Source organism: Metopolophium dirhodum, chromosome 6 (genome assembly GCF_019925205.1).
Source record: "Metopolophium dirhodum isolate CAU chromosome 6, ASM1992520v1, whole genome shotgun sequence".
Taxonomy (NCBI): Eukaryota; Metazoa; Arthropoda; class Insecta; order Hemiptera; family Aphididae; genus Metopolophium; species Metopolophium dirhodum.
This window is the reverse complement of record NC_083565.1, coordinates 10,421,691-10,438,745: the sequence shown is the minus strand read 5'-3', so window position 1 is coordinate 10,438,745 and position 17,055 is coordinate 10,421,691. Positions and strand designations below refer to the sequence as shown.

Sequence of the window (17,055 nt, the reverse complement as noted above, 5' to 3'; positions counted from 1 at the left end):
CCTGTTTCCGTAAATATACAATGTTGATTATTTGTATAAATGATGGATTATTATTTATTAATTAATATACTTTAAAATTAGTTATTTTTTTATATTATTTGCAAAGAATAAAAATTTGTCTATCAAGTAAATAGTTAAATATAACAAAGATAATGCAGTAACAAATTGTACCTTGGCGTTCATGTATAATAAATTCATATAATACTTCATTCAAACAAATCAGTTATGGACGTGAATTTATGTACCTATCTATACTTGTCATTTGGTATGCATTTATAGACTTTCTCCCCAAAAAATTAAAAATTACTATAGTCGTGTAGACTTAGTTGATATTGACAATAATTATATTATCTACTTGATATTATTATATCAGGATAGTTCGAACTATATAGCGCAAACGTCTATACTTACATAGTGTCTTTTGTATTTACGAAGGCCACGCTACGACAATATAAATTTACGGAGCTTAACTGTTTGAATTTATAGGTATATAATCGTATATAGTTAAATTAGTATTCGAAATTCGAATAGTTCTTATTTATTACGAATTTAATTTACGATGATGACTATTCTATATAGATCGCGTCGCGTTTTGTCGTTGGATATTTTATCACATCACGGTATAATAAAATCGTCTGTGTACCTACTGTTAAATATCTGTAGCACGATATCGGCGCTCATTATTATACGTTTGCGTTCGATCGGTTTGGTATAGATGGTTAAACACTTAAACGGTTTAGGTGCAATTACCTATTGTCCTATATTATATAATTATATATTATAATATAATGGCGTAGCTCGTATAATATGTGTGTGGGTGTATGTGGAAGTACCGAGGCACATCTACTTCGGTGATAAACGATCGAAGTGCTACCGATAATAGTGATAGTAAAATATAATGAACATAAATTAATTATGATAATATACAGTTTAACGTTAAACGTGATGTTTTGACGTACGTTAAACAGTACAGTTAGTGTTTTCGATAATAATATAACGTGTTGTCACAGCGGATGTTTGACATAAGCACCGAAGGCACAAAAACGATATATCATTTGCGCCAAAATTATTATTTTATATAAACTAAAAAATTGTGATCTTATAAAAAATTGTAAAAAATTGTTGAATTATAATATTATACATACAAATAAATATAATTTTAATAAATCGGTTGATTTTTTCGGTCTTATAAAAACAATAAATCTATTAACCGTGGCACACAGGTACCTAGGAACTTGGCGCTTTCGTACGATACGACTTTTTTTTTTCTTATCTCATTTTGGCGCTTATGTCTTCCACCGGTCACATAGCTGCAGTGTGCCACGAACGTACGCCGCGATATAATAATAATCAAATAATATACAGCTAAATAGTGTAATATAGAGCCGTCCGGACGACGTGTAAACTCGACGCGAGTACCAGAGTACCTATTGGTATAATAGGTATACTACAATGGTATAATATCGGCGCTGGTCGTTTTCAAAAAGCGGTCGCGCAGAAGTGTGCGTCGGCGACAAGAGTGAGTGCCCCACTCGTGGATACTATATAACGTTTTATTCTAATCTGTGGCACGACGGAACAAAAACGCGTTTCGAAAAATCGGTTTATTATTTCCTCTCTCCGCGCGTGCATTGTGGAGCACTTTGATATAACATATAGAATAATATAATAACACAATAACATAATAATTAAACCGTAACTACATATTGATTGCATACGGTAACCGCAATTCATTAATCGGTGCACGTAGAACAGTAGCAGCAGTAGTACGATATTAATGTCGGTCGAACAAAAAGCCGAAAACATATAATAACATTAGTAAACTGCGCCATTATATCAATACAATAATATACATAGTATATAATATCCGCGCGCGCGATACCACGTGCCCGCGTTTACGCATAATAACATGCGCCTATATGTATAATAGTGTACGGTAAGTATATTATATATATAATATATTATGTGGTGTTGCACGCACGAGGGCCTCTTCACTCGCTTCCACTCTTCTGGCCACATGTCGCCCGAGCCGTTGTGCAAAACGTCCGACATTAATCACCCGTTACAAATATCGCATATTATTGTATAATATGCGTATATTATGTTTGTAGGTATATACACTTACACGCGATAATCTCCGGACCATACGTCATATTGTTGCAGCACGCTTTGGCCGTCGCTAGGTGTTTGTGAAGGCTTCGAGGTCCTCGGCGTGTAGGATAATTCACGGTCCACCCACCCTGAACCCCCGCCCCGATCGCGGCAACGGATTTTTCGATCAGGCATTCAATAATTTCCTCGGGTCATGTAAACGCGACTAAACCGCTGAAATATAAACGAATAAAAGGGCACCGACCGCGGCTGTAGTATAAATGTGATAAGTCTGCGCAGTAAAATCCGTCCGGAACGCTGCAGCCGGTAAAAGCAATCGGCAAATAATGAATGTAAGTTTATTGTGTTTTACCTATCACGATATAGTGGACACGCTGTGATGTCACGTATGCGTGAACGCATTATAGTCTTGAGTTGTCAGTTGTCGCGGTCAATTTTTTATTTAGACGATGCTTGAAATAATGCTGGTGATTTCGTACGCATTTGTGTATTTATGTGCAGCATACTTTGTTATCGTCTTCGAGATGATTATGATTTAATTTTTTGATCTAGGTATATAGACATAATTATAGGGTACTAACAGCGCGGGATAATGTAAATTAGTTTTCTTCCATTTGTACAGTAACTTGTGCTACATTCTATATATTATAAATTATAATTTATAGACTAAAATAATATCACACTTGGCACTTTTCGACTCCGTCTCAATTACCATTCATTTTTAAAATGTCACATGGCAGTTCAGTTTGAAAGTCACCTATCAACAAGAGAAAACTCGTGCATACAATTATTAACAGGCATCTTCCTATAGAGTATACATGCTTACGTACTACAGTAAAATATGATAATAATTATTCTAGTGTTGTAAACCAAATGTGTCTTCTTACCAATAAAAACCTCTTGTAAAAGTGTTCATACCCAGCTACAAAAAACTTAGAAATCCTTCTCCGGAAAACCAATATCGTTATAAAGTTCCTCCGACCACGTTATATGGTACATTACCTATAATATATACCTAGGTAACTAAAAAATATCAATCGCATCAAACCGTATTTTTTTTGATGATATCGTTGTCATACATTTTCGGGCTACGAGTGTTACGATGTATAAGTTTTCCATATCGTTCTTCATCTACAAGATGAACAAGCTTCATCGAAGTAAATGCAGCTCCCCTTAGACCAGGAGGATTTACCACATTGTTAGGTTACGATGTTTGCCGATCGCACTCAAATCACATAAGTATTACAACAGTATCGTGGACTTCAGACGAGACGCACGTGAAATGCTTCAAATCTAGTCCTTCAAATGTTCTTGTAGGTATTAAAATGTCTAATATCGGAGTTTTCTTATAATATACGTACGACGTTTTAATGGACTTGCTGTGCGTTTATTATATACATTACATGTATACCTATAAGTATTGTTTTTTTTTTTATCAGAGTTACTCTCTCTCTTTCACTCTCTATATCTCTCTATTTAACTTTGTGACAACACCAGATGTGGTCGTTTGATAAATTTCCCATTTTTTTTCTCTTTTCGGTTTTGTTTTTGTTTTATTTTGGCTATTATTTTTTTCATATACCTCTCATGTCATAATCGCGCACGTGAACTGTCGTGTCGCAACCGTGTTATCTCTTCAGGAAACCCTGTTCCTTCCGGACGGCCGTACACACTAATGATTGGCCGACGACACAGGACCCCCGCCTAACCCCCGTGCAGACCACCCTCTCACCACTGTTTTAGCTCGAAGTCGGGGAATTATTGTCGAGACACACTGTCACGCACCACGTTTCGTGTCCACCGCAGTTATTAATGCATTATTATTATTATTATTACTATGTTTATATATATATATACGTGTGTGTGTGTGTGTGTGTGTGATAAAAGTCAAGTGGTCAAAATAAAATGTCGTAAGTTGGTGTGTATAATAATATACACTGACTTGTGCGGTTAGGTTAGGGGTTAGAGAAATAATTCAATTTTGATAATATATTATAATATATAATATCATAAACCGGATGAAACGCATATAATACATTATAATACAGTCAGTGCACGAGTATTATTTTACATCGAGTGACGTTGTTGTCGTTCACCGCAATGCAACTGACCGAGAATACTAAGATAAGACACTGGTAATTTATTATAGCCTGTATAGTATATAGGTATGTACAAGGACTTTTGTTAGCAATTAGCACCGACTATACAGAGCTAATATTAGTTTAAAGTTTTATTGTCTTATTAAATTAAGTAATAATTTTGAAAACGAATTTGAGGTTTCACGTTAAAAAAAACACACAATATTGTCCTCTGCATTATTATATTTTTATAAGCACCGTAATACTATTATCGTTTGTCATTAATATTCGGAAACGGATTCGATGCGATACCGTTTATGTTGCTGTCGTATACAATAAAATATGGCGTTTTTTTTTTTCTGACCCTCCCACTGCTGAATTTAATATCTACATAGGTACCTAATAATATGAGCGTCCCGATGTCTCACACGTGCGGCCGAATAATTCAAAAAACAATAAATAATATACGCTCGTGCGGCGGATAATGACTGCTGCGGAGATTATTATATATTATATTTGGACGAAAATCGTGAACGCGCGCGTCTGTCACAGCGGACGGTATAATTATTGTACTATACATACTTATACATATACAAACATATTGTGCACATGAGGACACTACGGTGTATTTATATATACATATATACACACTATATGTCTATATATATTATTTACACGATGAGGTGCTGCTGCTGCTGCTGCAGATTTCGGTGCACCCGTCTCGCTAATTACTATCGGAACGTGCGGTCATTTGGTCAGCAGACGTCTCTAGGTCTCCGCTGCGGGTCGTCACCTATCACACGCGCGTATATCGTGCACGGCCGTTATAATATATTATTATTATTATTATTCGTATATAGTAATAATATGATCTGCGACCACCGTAACGGGGGGTGGAGAGGGGGGGCGGCAGCTGGGTCCGAGCACACACGTGCGTCCGTGTCTATTTTTAAGGCGTATATGGTGCACACGGATCGGCGAAGGCCGAAGACGGATTTGCCGCGGCCCCGATAGTCCGAGCGACGAGACTTCCTGTATGGTTCTCACTCGGCAGCACAGCCGACAGCCGATGGTTATAATATTTTAACGAGTATCGGACGACGGTGTGTATGTGTGTGTGTGTGTGTGTGTGTGTGTGTGTGTGTGTGTGTGTGTGTGTGTGTGTGTGTGTGTGTGTGTGTGTAATGGTATATGGTATACCTATACAACTGTACAACGCCAGCGTGGTATATTATGTATACCTAAATAAATTTATGTATATCTATGGTGTATGGATATGGCTGAAAGGGTAGAATCGTCGGTTTCGGGGAGAAGTAAAAATAAAATTTTGATAATGTTTGAATATATTGTTTTATCCGATTTCACTCGAATTATCTAACGGCAAAATCACTAAACTAGATAAAAAAATATACATTTTTATAATGTTCACTGGTTAATGTCCATTGCCCACATATGTATACAGGATGAACCTTAGTAAAATATTAGGTATGTCATAATAAAATATTTCTACTACCTATATAATCATATTACTTAACGGCGAACGCTTAAACCCTATTGACCATTATGGGGTTAAGGAAGTATAATATTGTAATTTAATATGAATCAGTTCACCTGTACGAATGATCTTTTTTTCTAAAATTGTGTAGATAGGTACTTAGCGAGTTTTATATACGTTTAATTGATTGTAATTGTAAAATTTTAAAAAAAAATTCTGTATGGAGCTCAGTTCAATTTAGTGTTTATAAGACTGAAGTAAGACATTTAAAAATATTCAAAATGTCTCATAAAATAATGAATAATGATTGATAGGTATAGTAAGACCTAGTAGTAAATAATATTATTTATTATGTAATCAATATTCAATTAAAATGTCAAGCTTCGGAATCATTAAAAAAATTAATTGAAATAATTGTCATATTATTTAATAGATTCACAAGAGTATATTATTTAAGAAGGCGTATTACATATTTATATAAATTGAAAGGTAATAGTTTTCAAAAAATTTACATTACAAAAAATGCCCCTTCCTATGCCCAGTGTTGAGTTTATCTATAGATAAATATTCTTTTATCTTTTATCTTATCTAGATAAATAGAGAATATTAATTTACACAGTTATCTAAGATAAAATCACCGTTATCTAGATGAATTATTTATCCAGATAATTTAATTTATTAAACGGCTTTTATTTATTATAGGTAGATAATTAAGTAATTTATTAAGTGGGTGGTATTTACTAATAAGTAATAAACTAATAACTATCGACATTTTCGATAACATACTATTAAGTTATTCTATATTGCTACGAGCTTACGGAGCGTGCCATAAACCAATATCAAAAAATTTATCCGATAATTCATCTAGATAAAATAAATTTTTTTCATCTTTATCTAGATAAAATCATATATATCTCGGCTCAACACTGCCTATGCCAGAGTCTCTATTAGACCATGGACCATCAGACCTTGGACACTCGTAATTATATGTTAAATAATCTTGCAAATCGTATGTTGCATTCCTGCAACAAAGTTATAAACTTCGATTTTTGTCATGATCCTTGACGGCCATTACATATTCAGTATTAGCTATTAAAAATAGTATGAACTTAATATATTTCATAATATTTGTATTCTATCTTAAATGTATAATTTATATTTGGAATTATGTAATTTATTTAATTCGTATAATTTGAAACTGTAAACTCATTGCATTTACCCTGCAGAGTGTTTATAAGAAATAAATATATGAACCTAGTTATAGACTTAAAGACTATATGAACAGTCGTGTATAATATTATGTATTGTATAAATTATCCATACGCAATAATTGTCCTTTTAATATTTTGTTTTAGAATTTGTTATTACATAAAATAGTTTTTTCGGTTAATACCCGTATAATAACTGTTTACAATATTTTATAATATAATAATATGATGAAACGAAAAAAATATCCAGATTTAATAACTTTTATAAAAAATGTAATTTAACCACGTATATATAGAATCTGTATACTATTTAGTTTACTTACAATTTTAACTTTAGTAACGTATACAAAGTGTTCATGTTTTAATGGTTTTGAAATAAAATGTTGTTTTATAACGTTTTTTTAAACGTATAGTACAACATAAAACAGATGAAGTACTTGTATAGGCACACAACGTCACAACGTAATAATAATTATGCACAAAAAGTTGAATTAAAAATCGTAGTTTTTTGTTCTTGTTTTGACATACTCCAGTAAGCTATCATAAACCTACACACCCGGCGGTTATTCAATTAAATCGTTGGGCATATACGTTTCAAAGGATCGTTTAAAGTATAAGCGCATTTTATTTACACAATATATTATTTATTATTCCATACCAAAGTGTGTGAACTCATTTACCGTGAAACAGGTTTAGATGATATGTATATGTTATTATATATACGCTGTAAACGCAACCCTCGACGGCGACGGTATGCCAAAGAGATTTCGAGAGTCGCTGTCGATTACGAAAATAATATATTATATAGTATAATATTATTGTGCCGTTCCATCCGAAGCGTATGAAGATTCGTTATAAAATTAGGTCGTTTTCATAAACAAAAATAGGTCGTCGTCCGTATAGGTACCTCTCCAAAAATAACAATAATAAGTCTCGCAGTTTCACTATCTGGGTATACCCTATTACAAACCCCTGCACGTTTACTATTACGTGTCTGTACATACGGTGATTTTCTTTTAAAAGTAGGTAAACATGAACATTTTAGAAAATTATTATATTTTTTTCGGAATATGAATTCAAAAATGTATACTTTTTTTCAAAATGTAAAAAATAAAATTTCCAAAATCTTTTATACTTTTTGAGAAAAAGAATGTTTACTTTTAAAAGATTATCTTGTACTTGTTAGTATTCAATTATGTTCCCTATAACGTTGATAGAGCATTTAGTCCCACCATATAAGACATTTTTTTTTTTGTTACCTCAAAGGTTTCTCTAACCTCGTTGGTTACAATTTTTCAGATACTTCCGACATCGCGCAGTTTGGAGTCAACATCGGACAAGTGTTTGAGAGGCTATAACTTCAATACTTCACACTGTCGAGTTATGTAAATACGTGCGCGGCACTGTTTATAATATATGTGCCGACTTATGTAATGCCATACGGGAAGACATAGAGCTGTCACGGTATGTAAAATGCATTAAATGCCGAAATAATATGCATCCCAATAATATGGACTTGTATTGGGGGACGTATAATAATTCATATATTTATTTATTTTTTGAGCTTAAACCCGGCAGCTGTAGTAACTAGCCAAGACGCCGCTTTTACTACTCCCGGCAACTACGGCCATTAGCTGTTTGTAGGGGGAGGTAGGGTTGGTCGAAACACATTTGTATGTGTGGCAAGGATTTGTTGCTAAAAATCGCGATTGGTCTCACTCGTCCGAGAGCTAGCAACACCGGCCGATAAGTACACCCAGAGCGTTTCCGCGTTTGATTGTGCGGACCGCGCCACACCACAATAATAATAATAATTATTATTAAACAAATATATAAGAGCGCATACGCATAATATACAATTACTACATTAAATTGTTTAGGACTACACGGCGACGTCGGCGTGAATTCAACGAGGAGCTGTATCGTATAATATTCATAATATGATACTATGTATACACTGCAGTGTTAGATGATTTACGAAAGTATAACGTATATAATATAATATTATATTATAGACCGCAGTGATGATGGTGTCCCTTTTAAATTTTTTTCTTCGGATTTCGCAGGGCCGTGGTATTATAATTGATTGGAGACGGGTACAAGACACACACGTGTCGGTCGTCAGTTTTTACGATTGCGCGATCTTCTCGGAAATTTTGGCGAGACCGGTGGGAAACGCGAGCGCGCAAGGGATCGCGCGCGGGAGTATACGAAACACATTAATACGTATATACCGATGATTAATACCACCGACGTACACCCACGCACACATCGGAGGTCGTGAAATCGGACACATCCGCCGGACACCACAGCGTCCACCCCTTGGTGAAATGCTGTATAATATGCCGTCCTAACGCGCTACTGTCCGAACACATGTGTGCGCGTGTTCAATGTATAGTATAGGTACCGAGAGAGAAAGAGAAAAGTGGAGATACAAAATATATTTGTGTGTGTGTGTGTGTGTGTTTCGGAGAGGTATAATATTATAATGATATCGTGTCGGTGCAGTGAGCGAGGTTCGGGTGGCTGCGTTCGGTTTGCCGATTGACATCACGGCTGCGCGTCCGATAATGCGACGCGACGATGGCGTTTTCTCGAAATTTTAAATGGTATGTGGGAAGAAATGACGTAATAGACAACATTATGTTGAGGACGAGGAGATATGCTTGCCGTCGCACCCGTGGTCTGCAAGCGATTCAGTATGCGAAGACGAAACGATAATATACTTAAAACACCACTTGATCAGTATACGGTGTGTATACTACACCCGAGTATAACAGACTGTATGTTAGTGCTCATAGATATTGAATAATTGTATAATACGGACTCAAAGTAAATTATAATAGTGTAATGGCGTGATCGCCATAATATATAAAATAGGTAACTTTATTAATTAATTAAGCTTTGTAACGTATTATATCCATTAAAAAAAAAAAAAAAAATTGTAGGAACAATATTGCAGCATCGATAATACTTAAGTTTAATTGCTTTCTAGCGGGGCTTTTCTAATATACCTACGCAACAAAAGCGAAATTGTTACTCAACATCATAGAACTAATTAATATTTTCAGTTTCACGGTATAGTTACAACAAACAGAATATCATAAATGTGCAAATATAATTATGTTTGAGCTATTCAGTAAGTACCACTCAATAACACGTTAGTAATCGAGAGTAATCAAATAATTAAATTTGATAATCAGTTGAAAATGTAATAAATTGTAAATTGTAATGGGTTCAATTATATGGCTTGAATCTCACAGGGTCTCTCTTAGGGTTTTATAGTGTGTTTATTCGTCTAACGGCCATACAAATTATATTTGTATAACTATATGATCCAAACGAACAATTCATAATTTTTTTTTTTTTTAAATAATGTATAGATAGTTAAGTGTAACCGCCATTAAATTGAGATAGGCGTGAAACATTTAAGTTCCATAATTTGATCATATTTAAAATAAAGCATGTAAAAATGTATATATCGAATGGATAAATCGATGGATTGAATTTGTATAATTTGTATAATATAATTTCTGTTTATTTCTGCACCTATCTATAATCTATATCTATTCGTTTTTTCTAAAACACACCGTCCACAAAATTTTTAATTTTTCTCCGGCTTAATAGCAATAATTGCAAATCGTGAAAAATAAAATAATAGGTATGATTTCTTCTGTTTGAGAAATTTTGACTTCTGAAGTCATAGATACTTAGTTTGACAAGAAAGTTAGATTGCACGCCACCAGTCACCACCGTAGGTATCATGCAAATATGTTATAGATAATATTACATAATATTAATAAATATAAACATAATATTTTTATTTTTCCTCTACATGTTTACAATTATTTAAATTTTTTATATCAATAAAATGGCGAAATACATTTGATGAACATTATTAGTAAACAAATTAATGTAAATATTATTTATATTCATTTGTTTTTAATTATAAAAATAAATTGAATGTTCAACAGCAATAGCCTTGTGTTCGTCGAGTAATGGCGGAATGCGCTTTGATCACTTTTATGAATATTTCTTTAATTTAAGCTTTTTCGTATTTGATCGATGGAAAATATGCACTAAGCCACTACCCACAATGTTTATTACTTATCCAATGTACTAATTCCTAATTCGCTTATCGTTGATTGGATTCTAGCTTTGAGTTTAATACTCAGTAACAGGTTTGTTTAATTGTAATGTAATTCTAAGAAAATCAATAAATAACTAAACAACACACTTATTTTTTTAAATATGGATTTCTTGTTGAAAAAATGGATATTGTACTACCGTTAACAATTGATGTGAAATAATTATTATTTTATAATAAGGTATTTATGGAAGTACTGTTTTTCCTGCGTATCCTTGTAAGTTATAACTTATGAGTTATGAACATCACAAAAGCTGTTGACATATTATTGCTGGACACGTCTGATCCACGGGAAACCTTAAGTACAATATATTGACGAAACGGGCGCTTTCTAACGACTTAAGTTTTAGGTATACTTCCGTTCTTCAAGGAAGTTCCTCTCGATTTTACACACAATATAGTTGATTCGTTTTTTAACAGTTAGCGACCAAAAACCTGCCTATCGTTAGCAATTAATCCATGCCTATTCTTTCGAATCTAGCCGAATAATTATATGGAAGTGAGATGCACCAGTGTCCATCTGGTATTTGTCACATCTCTCCAAGTATTTCGGCGATCAATTAAGTAAATAAGAGAGACCACGAGTTCGCTAGAAACATTCAAGTTATATGTTTTAAGTGTTGGACTCGATTTCTAGTTTCTACGTTGACATCTGAAACACGCTTTGTTTTTGCTTCTACGTATTATAATTATTGTCAATTGACATCACATTTTCGTATATTTGTTTTTGTCATGTAGTAGGTACCTATCTCATATATATACAATAAATATAAAACGTGTTGATGTTTATCCAATAACCATGTGTGATGTGTGTTATAAACACAAAACTCGATAGCCTTAGTGGTTGCAAAAGGAAACAAAAACTGACCATAATATTATGACGTTTACTCGACGTGAAATATTATTGCTCTGTCAAGAAATCATGCATAAATAATAATTATACATATACTATTTTATAATTTGTATGATAACTTACACCACTGGCCTAATGCGTATATATTATCACTTGACAAAAACCTAAGGCAATACTTTATCCACATTACATACAAGGCGATGAAAAATTGAAAAATATATGTAGTTCAGTCATATTTTTTAAGTTATTTTTTGTTTTGATTGTAGCTATTCTTACTAACCAACTTAAGTCGTGGTTATAGCAGTAAAGTATTAACTAAATTTCATTGAGTCTACTGATTCCAATTTTTTTTTTGTACAGGTATAGATAAAATGTTTCTCAGTTTGTAAATTTTGACAGACCAAAAAGTTAATTAATATCATTATAACTTTTGTTTTTTCTATTTATACTAATTTAATCAACTATTATCACATTATATAAAATCACTTTTAGCTCCTAAGTTTATTTGAGGAATATAACTTTAACTATGATTTTATCATTTATTTGTTAATTATAAAAATAAATTCATATATTCAAGCTCCGATAAATATTTTAAAAAAAGTGCCCAATGCCTATGCATTATAAAATTAAATGTAAATATCATAAAAAAAGTAAATGATACCTAGTATCAATGATCTCAATAGTTAATTATTTTAGGAATAAATATAATATTATGTATTAGAAGTAATGATAATAATATATTCTGTCATAAACATAAAAATAGTGCAATAATGGTTAAAATAAAAACAATACATTTATATATTATAACAAGTGAATAAAAATTTAACACTTAATTTGGTTTATAAAATATGAAACATAATATATTAGTTTTCTTTTACAAATTTGTATTTTTATGTTGTATTCATGCTATCATTTTATATTTTTGAATTTGAATTTAGTTCAAGCAAAATAAAATGTATTAATTTAGAAGTACCTAAGAATGTATGTGTCGATACTCGATAGTCAATACAGCACCGGATATCATAATAAATAATTGTACGATAAGTTTAACGACGTTATTATATTTTCTTACTTTTAATAACAATATCGTCTTAATTCTTTCACTGGAGAAGTTAATAACGAATTTATAAATGTACTATAGAAAAATATAAATGATGGAAAATCGGTGGACAAAATCGTCGATGGGTGAAAATTGGCTGTGATTTAATGATAACAATATTAACAACTAATTTTAAACTCGACAAATAATAATTATGATAAACAATTATCCGGTATCATGCCAAAACTATTTAGTTGCATAACTTATATTATGTACTTGGTATAAATTGTTCTCTCTCTCTCGCGGTCAACATATCACAGTACGTTATTTTCAAAACCACCCTCAATTTTTTTAATCCATCACAAAGTACAAAATTCGAACATCGGGTCGGATATCCGATTTAATATCCTACTATAATATTATATGCTTGTTCAATATTTGTGTGCATAAAATGCGGACGCCTACAGAAAAACATGGTATACGAACAATTTTTGAAAACTCTTGTTTTTAAAAAAATAGTATAGACGTCTCACGTATTGCATAATATTATACTATGTACACAATAGTGGATACAGATCTATATGATGTGTGTACTCTATGTAATTGGTATATTATTATATATTTATTACATATCATTTACTATATTATATTATAATATATTATAATATTATGTTATAATTATTATTATTATCGATAATATGTTGTACGGGTTTGTCGTGCAAATGTATATAGGATATAATAATATGTAGGTGCACCGAAAAACGTGTTGCCTTACCTTTGGCGAGCCGCCTGGCCACGGATTTCGACCTCATTCGGGGGTGATATCGTCGGAGTGTGCCGTCGTGGTCGCGTGGCTTCAACTGGCGTGCCCGCCGTGCACGTTTTCGCACACAGGGCTTGTAGTTCCCTGAAAAACGGTCCCCGCCGGCGCACCTGTGTACGCGCGCGTCCCCTGCACTCCGCAGTTATCAGTCATCGGCCGACGCCGCCGCCGCCGCACTTTATAATATATAGCTACCTAGGTAATATATTATATACCTATTATAGCTCGTTCTACGGGACGTTGTTATTATTATTATTATTATTATTATTGTGATTGCCATTACTATTACTATTGCCGTTACTACATCGCTACGATACGCGTATTGCATAATATTTTGTATCATACATGTCACATATTATACGGTAGGTGGCTCCATAGCAATATCGCATTATACGTCATCATAAAATGACGTATCGAATCGGCGGGACACGTGATTGCGTACAGCGCGCATGTGTGTACAACGCGCGTCGTCGACACTGCATAATACAACGTACCACTGTGCGTGTACATGACTGATAACTATAATAATATAATACAGACGGTATAGCGTAATATAACAATTAATGACTATAGTGTAGCCGGTACAGTGTGTGGTATAGGTACCGTGGTCCAGGGAACGGACTGATTCGAGTGGCGACCGCGACTATTATAATTTGAGCCGATAAAATAAAACAGTTTTAAGTGTCTATAGGTAACGCGTGAATATTGTAATCCGTACATACTGCTGCAGTAGGGTATACATAATATATAGTGTATACAATATTATTGCTACGGCTTAGTACAATAATTGCATACAGCCAGTGGTTAACAATATTATTATGATGACGAGGACGCCACACCGCGTATAATATTTATCCACAGACATGGGCTTTCACGGGACGAACCTACAAAAACGGTTGTATAGTTACCCATAGTGGCCTTTCCGAATGCCATACCATACACGTACAGAAAAAATGTTTATAGCGTTTTTATTATATTCTACGTGAAATTGCCTATATCGAACCCCTTAAATAGCGGGTACTAACAACGACACTTGAATATCACATTGAACTAACGTATAATAATGCATCTGCGCATCTATTACAGACCTCGTAATATTATGCATAAACGTTTTTTACCACATCTTCGCTGTAACCGGTGAATAATTATCGTTAACCGGGGTACAACTGTTTGCAAAAAAAAATATTGAGTATTTCCATTAACTAAATATTAAGGCCATTATAATTTCCACTACCCTGCATACTCAGTTATTCAAATTAATTACAACAAACTAATACCGGACGCAATGTGGATAATATAAATTATTTATACGGCCAAGTAAAATTACCTCTCTAAAGTACCATCTTGATCTAATTTTCTAAAATATAAGATACTATATTATGTTGAAATCAAAGCACTCCTTCTGGTATACATTTTGTATACAAGATAAAAAATAAAATAAAAATAAAAACCATTATATTCCTGGCCTCGCTCAGAATCTAAAATGTTATGAGGATTAGTAATTTTGAATATATAATTATTGTACTTTTTAAGATTTATACATTGTTAATATGTATTAAGTATACCAGCGTCTTGGTACCAATGTGTGTTTATGCGTAGGGTATTGTATTCAGGTATACATATAGTGTGCCATATACTCCAGTACACGTTAAGTTTACGTTAAGAATCGAAAATCGAATGTGTATATATATATATATCTACGAGAACAAATTCGACAAAAAAAAAAAAACGGAAAAAAACGAATCCCGCACTGATTCCGGAGATTGGACCGTAAAACGATTTGGAAACTGTTCGTGTCCCTCGAATTGCTGCAGAGATGAATTATTATCGGCCGTCCCGGGATAACTTTCCGAGCTAACGGGCAAACGATAAACCATCATTTATAGGACTATTACGTTATCCGGATGTCGGAGGAGGTGGTGGGGGCGCGGGTGGTTGTGTCGCTGCAGTGCGAGAAGCTGTTTGGGACAATTTTTCCGAAGCATTAAAAACCGACCTCGCCCGCGTAAACACTCCTGTATTGTTTCGGGAACGTTAAAAAACAATAACAGCGGTCGTAAAATATAAAAATCCAACGGTGTTCTTGCGATGCCATAAAATAATATTATATACCTTAAACCTATAATATATAATACACGCACGCGGGTGTGTGTGTGTGTGTGTGTGTGTGTGTGTGTGTGTGTGTGTGTGTGTGTGTGTGTGTGTGTGTGTGTGTGTGCAGTCACTATACCACTGTTGGAAATGTGTGTACTATTCTGATGTCTAAACGCGTCGATCTTTCGTGCGAGTTTTAAATTGCTTACTGCTGTGATGATAATATCCGACGTGGTCGGCGCGTAGTTGGCCGTTGGGTGTGTCCAGCCGTCCGGCCGTCCAGCCGAATGAAATCGCTCACTTTTGAGTTCTCTCGTAGACAATATTGGAGATAAACGGACGACAACAGATCTCACAACGTATAACCGCAAACTTTAGACAAAACGAGTAACAATATTTATATGTTATTATTGCGTAATACACTTCTAAAAGTGCGAAGACATTGAAATAACGCGTTAAGTCCACATGAGAAAACTATAATCATACGAGAAAAGTTAATATGATAAATTCAATGTTGCTTTTTTTTTTTTCAATATAGTTAATAAAAATTGCATAATAAAAAAAATATATATAGGGTGTTCAAAAAGTTTAGAAATGGTCATTAGAATAATTATGACTGATAAAACGATGATATGATATAATTAAATATTTACCTAACAATTATTAAATGTGCAGCAGTGTTATCTTTAATTACTATAAAAATATGCAAACAGTATTAACGGATATCCAAATTTGTTATTTGTTAACACCATGTAGGTATACGAGTATGTAAATTGTACATAATATATTATTATAGTCATATTAAATGTACAGCGAATTTGTGCATACAAATTGAATAGATCTCTTTTTTATACCTACTTAGTTAGAACTTAAAATTTTTATTTTTATTTTTTCATGAATATTTTTTATTAATTACTATTTTTTTTTTATACATTATAGTATTATATTATTATGTTCTTGTAAACAAAATAATATAATATGTAAAATATCAATAAAACACAACTGTTGCAAATAGTTTAACGTTAGATAGCTAAGACAGCCCAACAGTTGTATAGATGTATAAGCTGTGTAGTCATGACGTCAAAATTCGAGAAAATTAATTTATATTTGTATAAATGTATAGGTATTAGATTATATTTTGTGACGATTTGATTAAGTAGTCTAATTGTTACATTCGTATTTGTTTCTCGCGGTTTCTCGTATAAC

At 33.2% G+C, this 17,055-nt stretch overlaps 1 protein-coding gene across 1 annotated transcript in view; it reads right to left on the bottom strand.

Annotated features, from left to right (window-relative positions):
* The window catches only part of LOC132946732 (histone-lysine N-methyltransferase PRDM16-like), a 109,411-nt gene extending 95,577 nt beyond the window's left edge, over nucleotides 1-13,834 (bottom strand). Inside the window, 1 exon segment of the mRNA XM_061016792.1 lies at nucleotides 13,708-13,834. Coding sequence (XP_060872775.1) covers nucleotides 13,708-13,744 — 37 coding nt within the window. The 5' untranslated portion in view covers nucleotides 13,745-13,834.
* Between the last annotated feature and the right edge of the window lie 3,221 nt (nucleotides 13,835-17,055).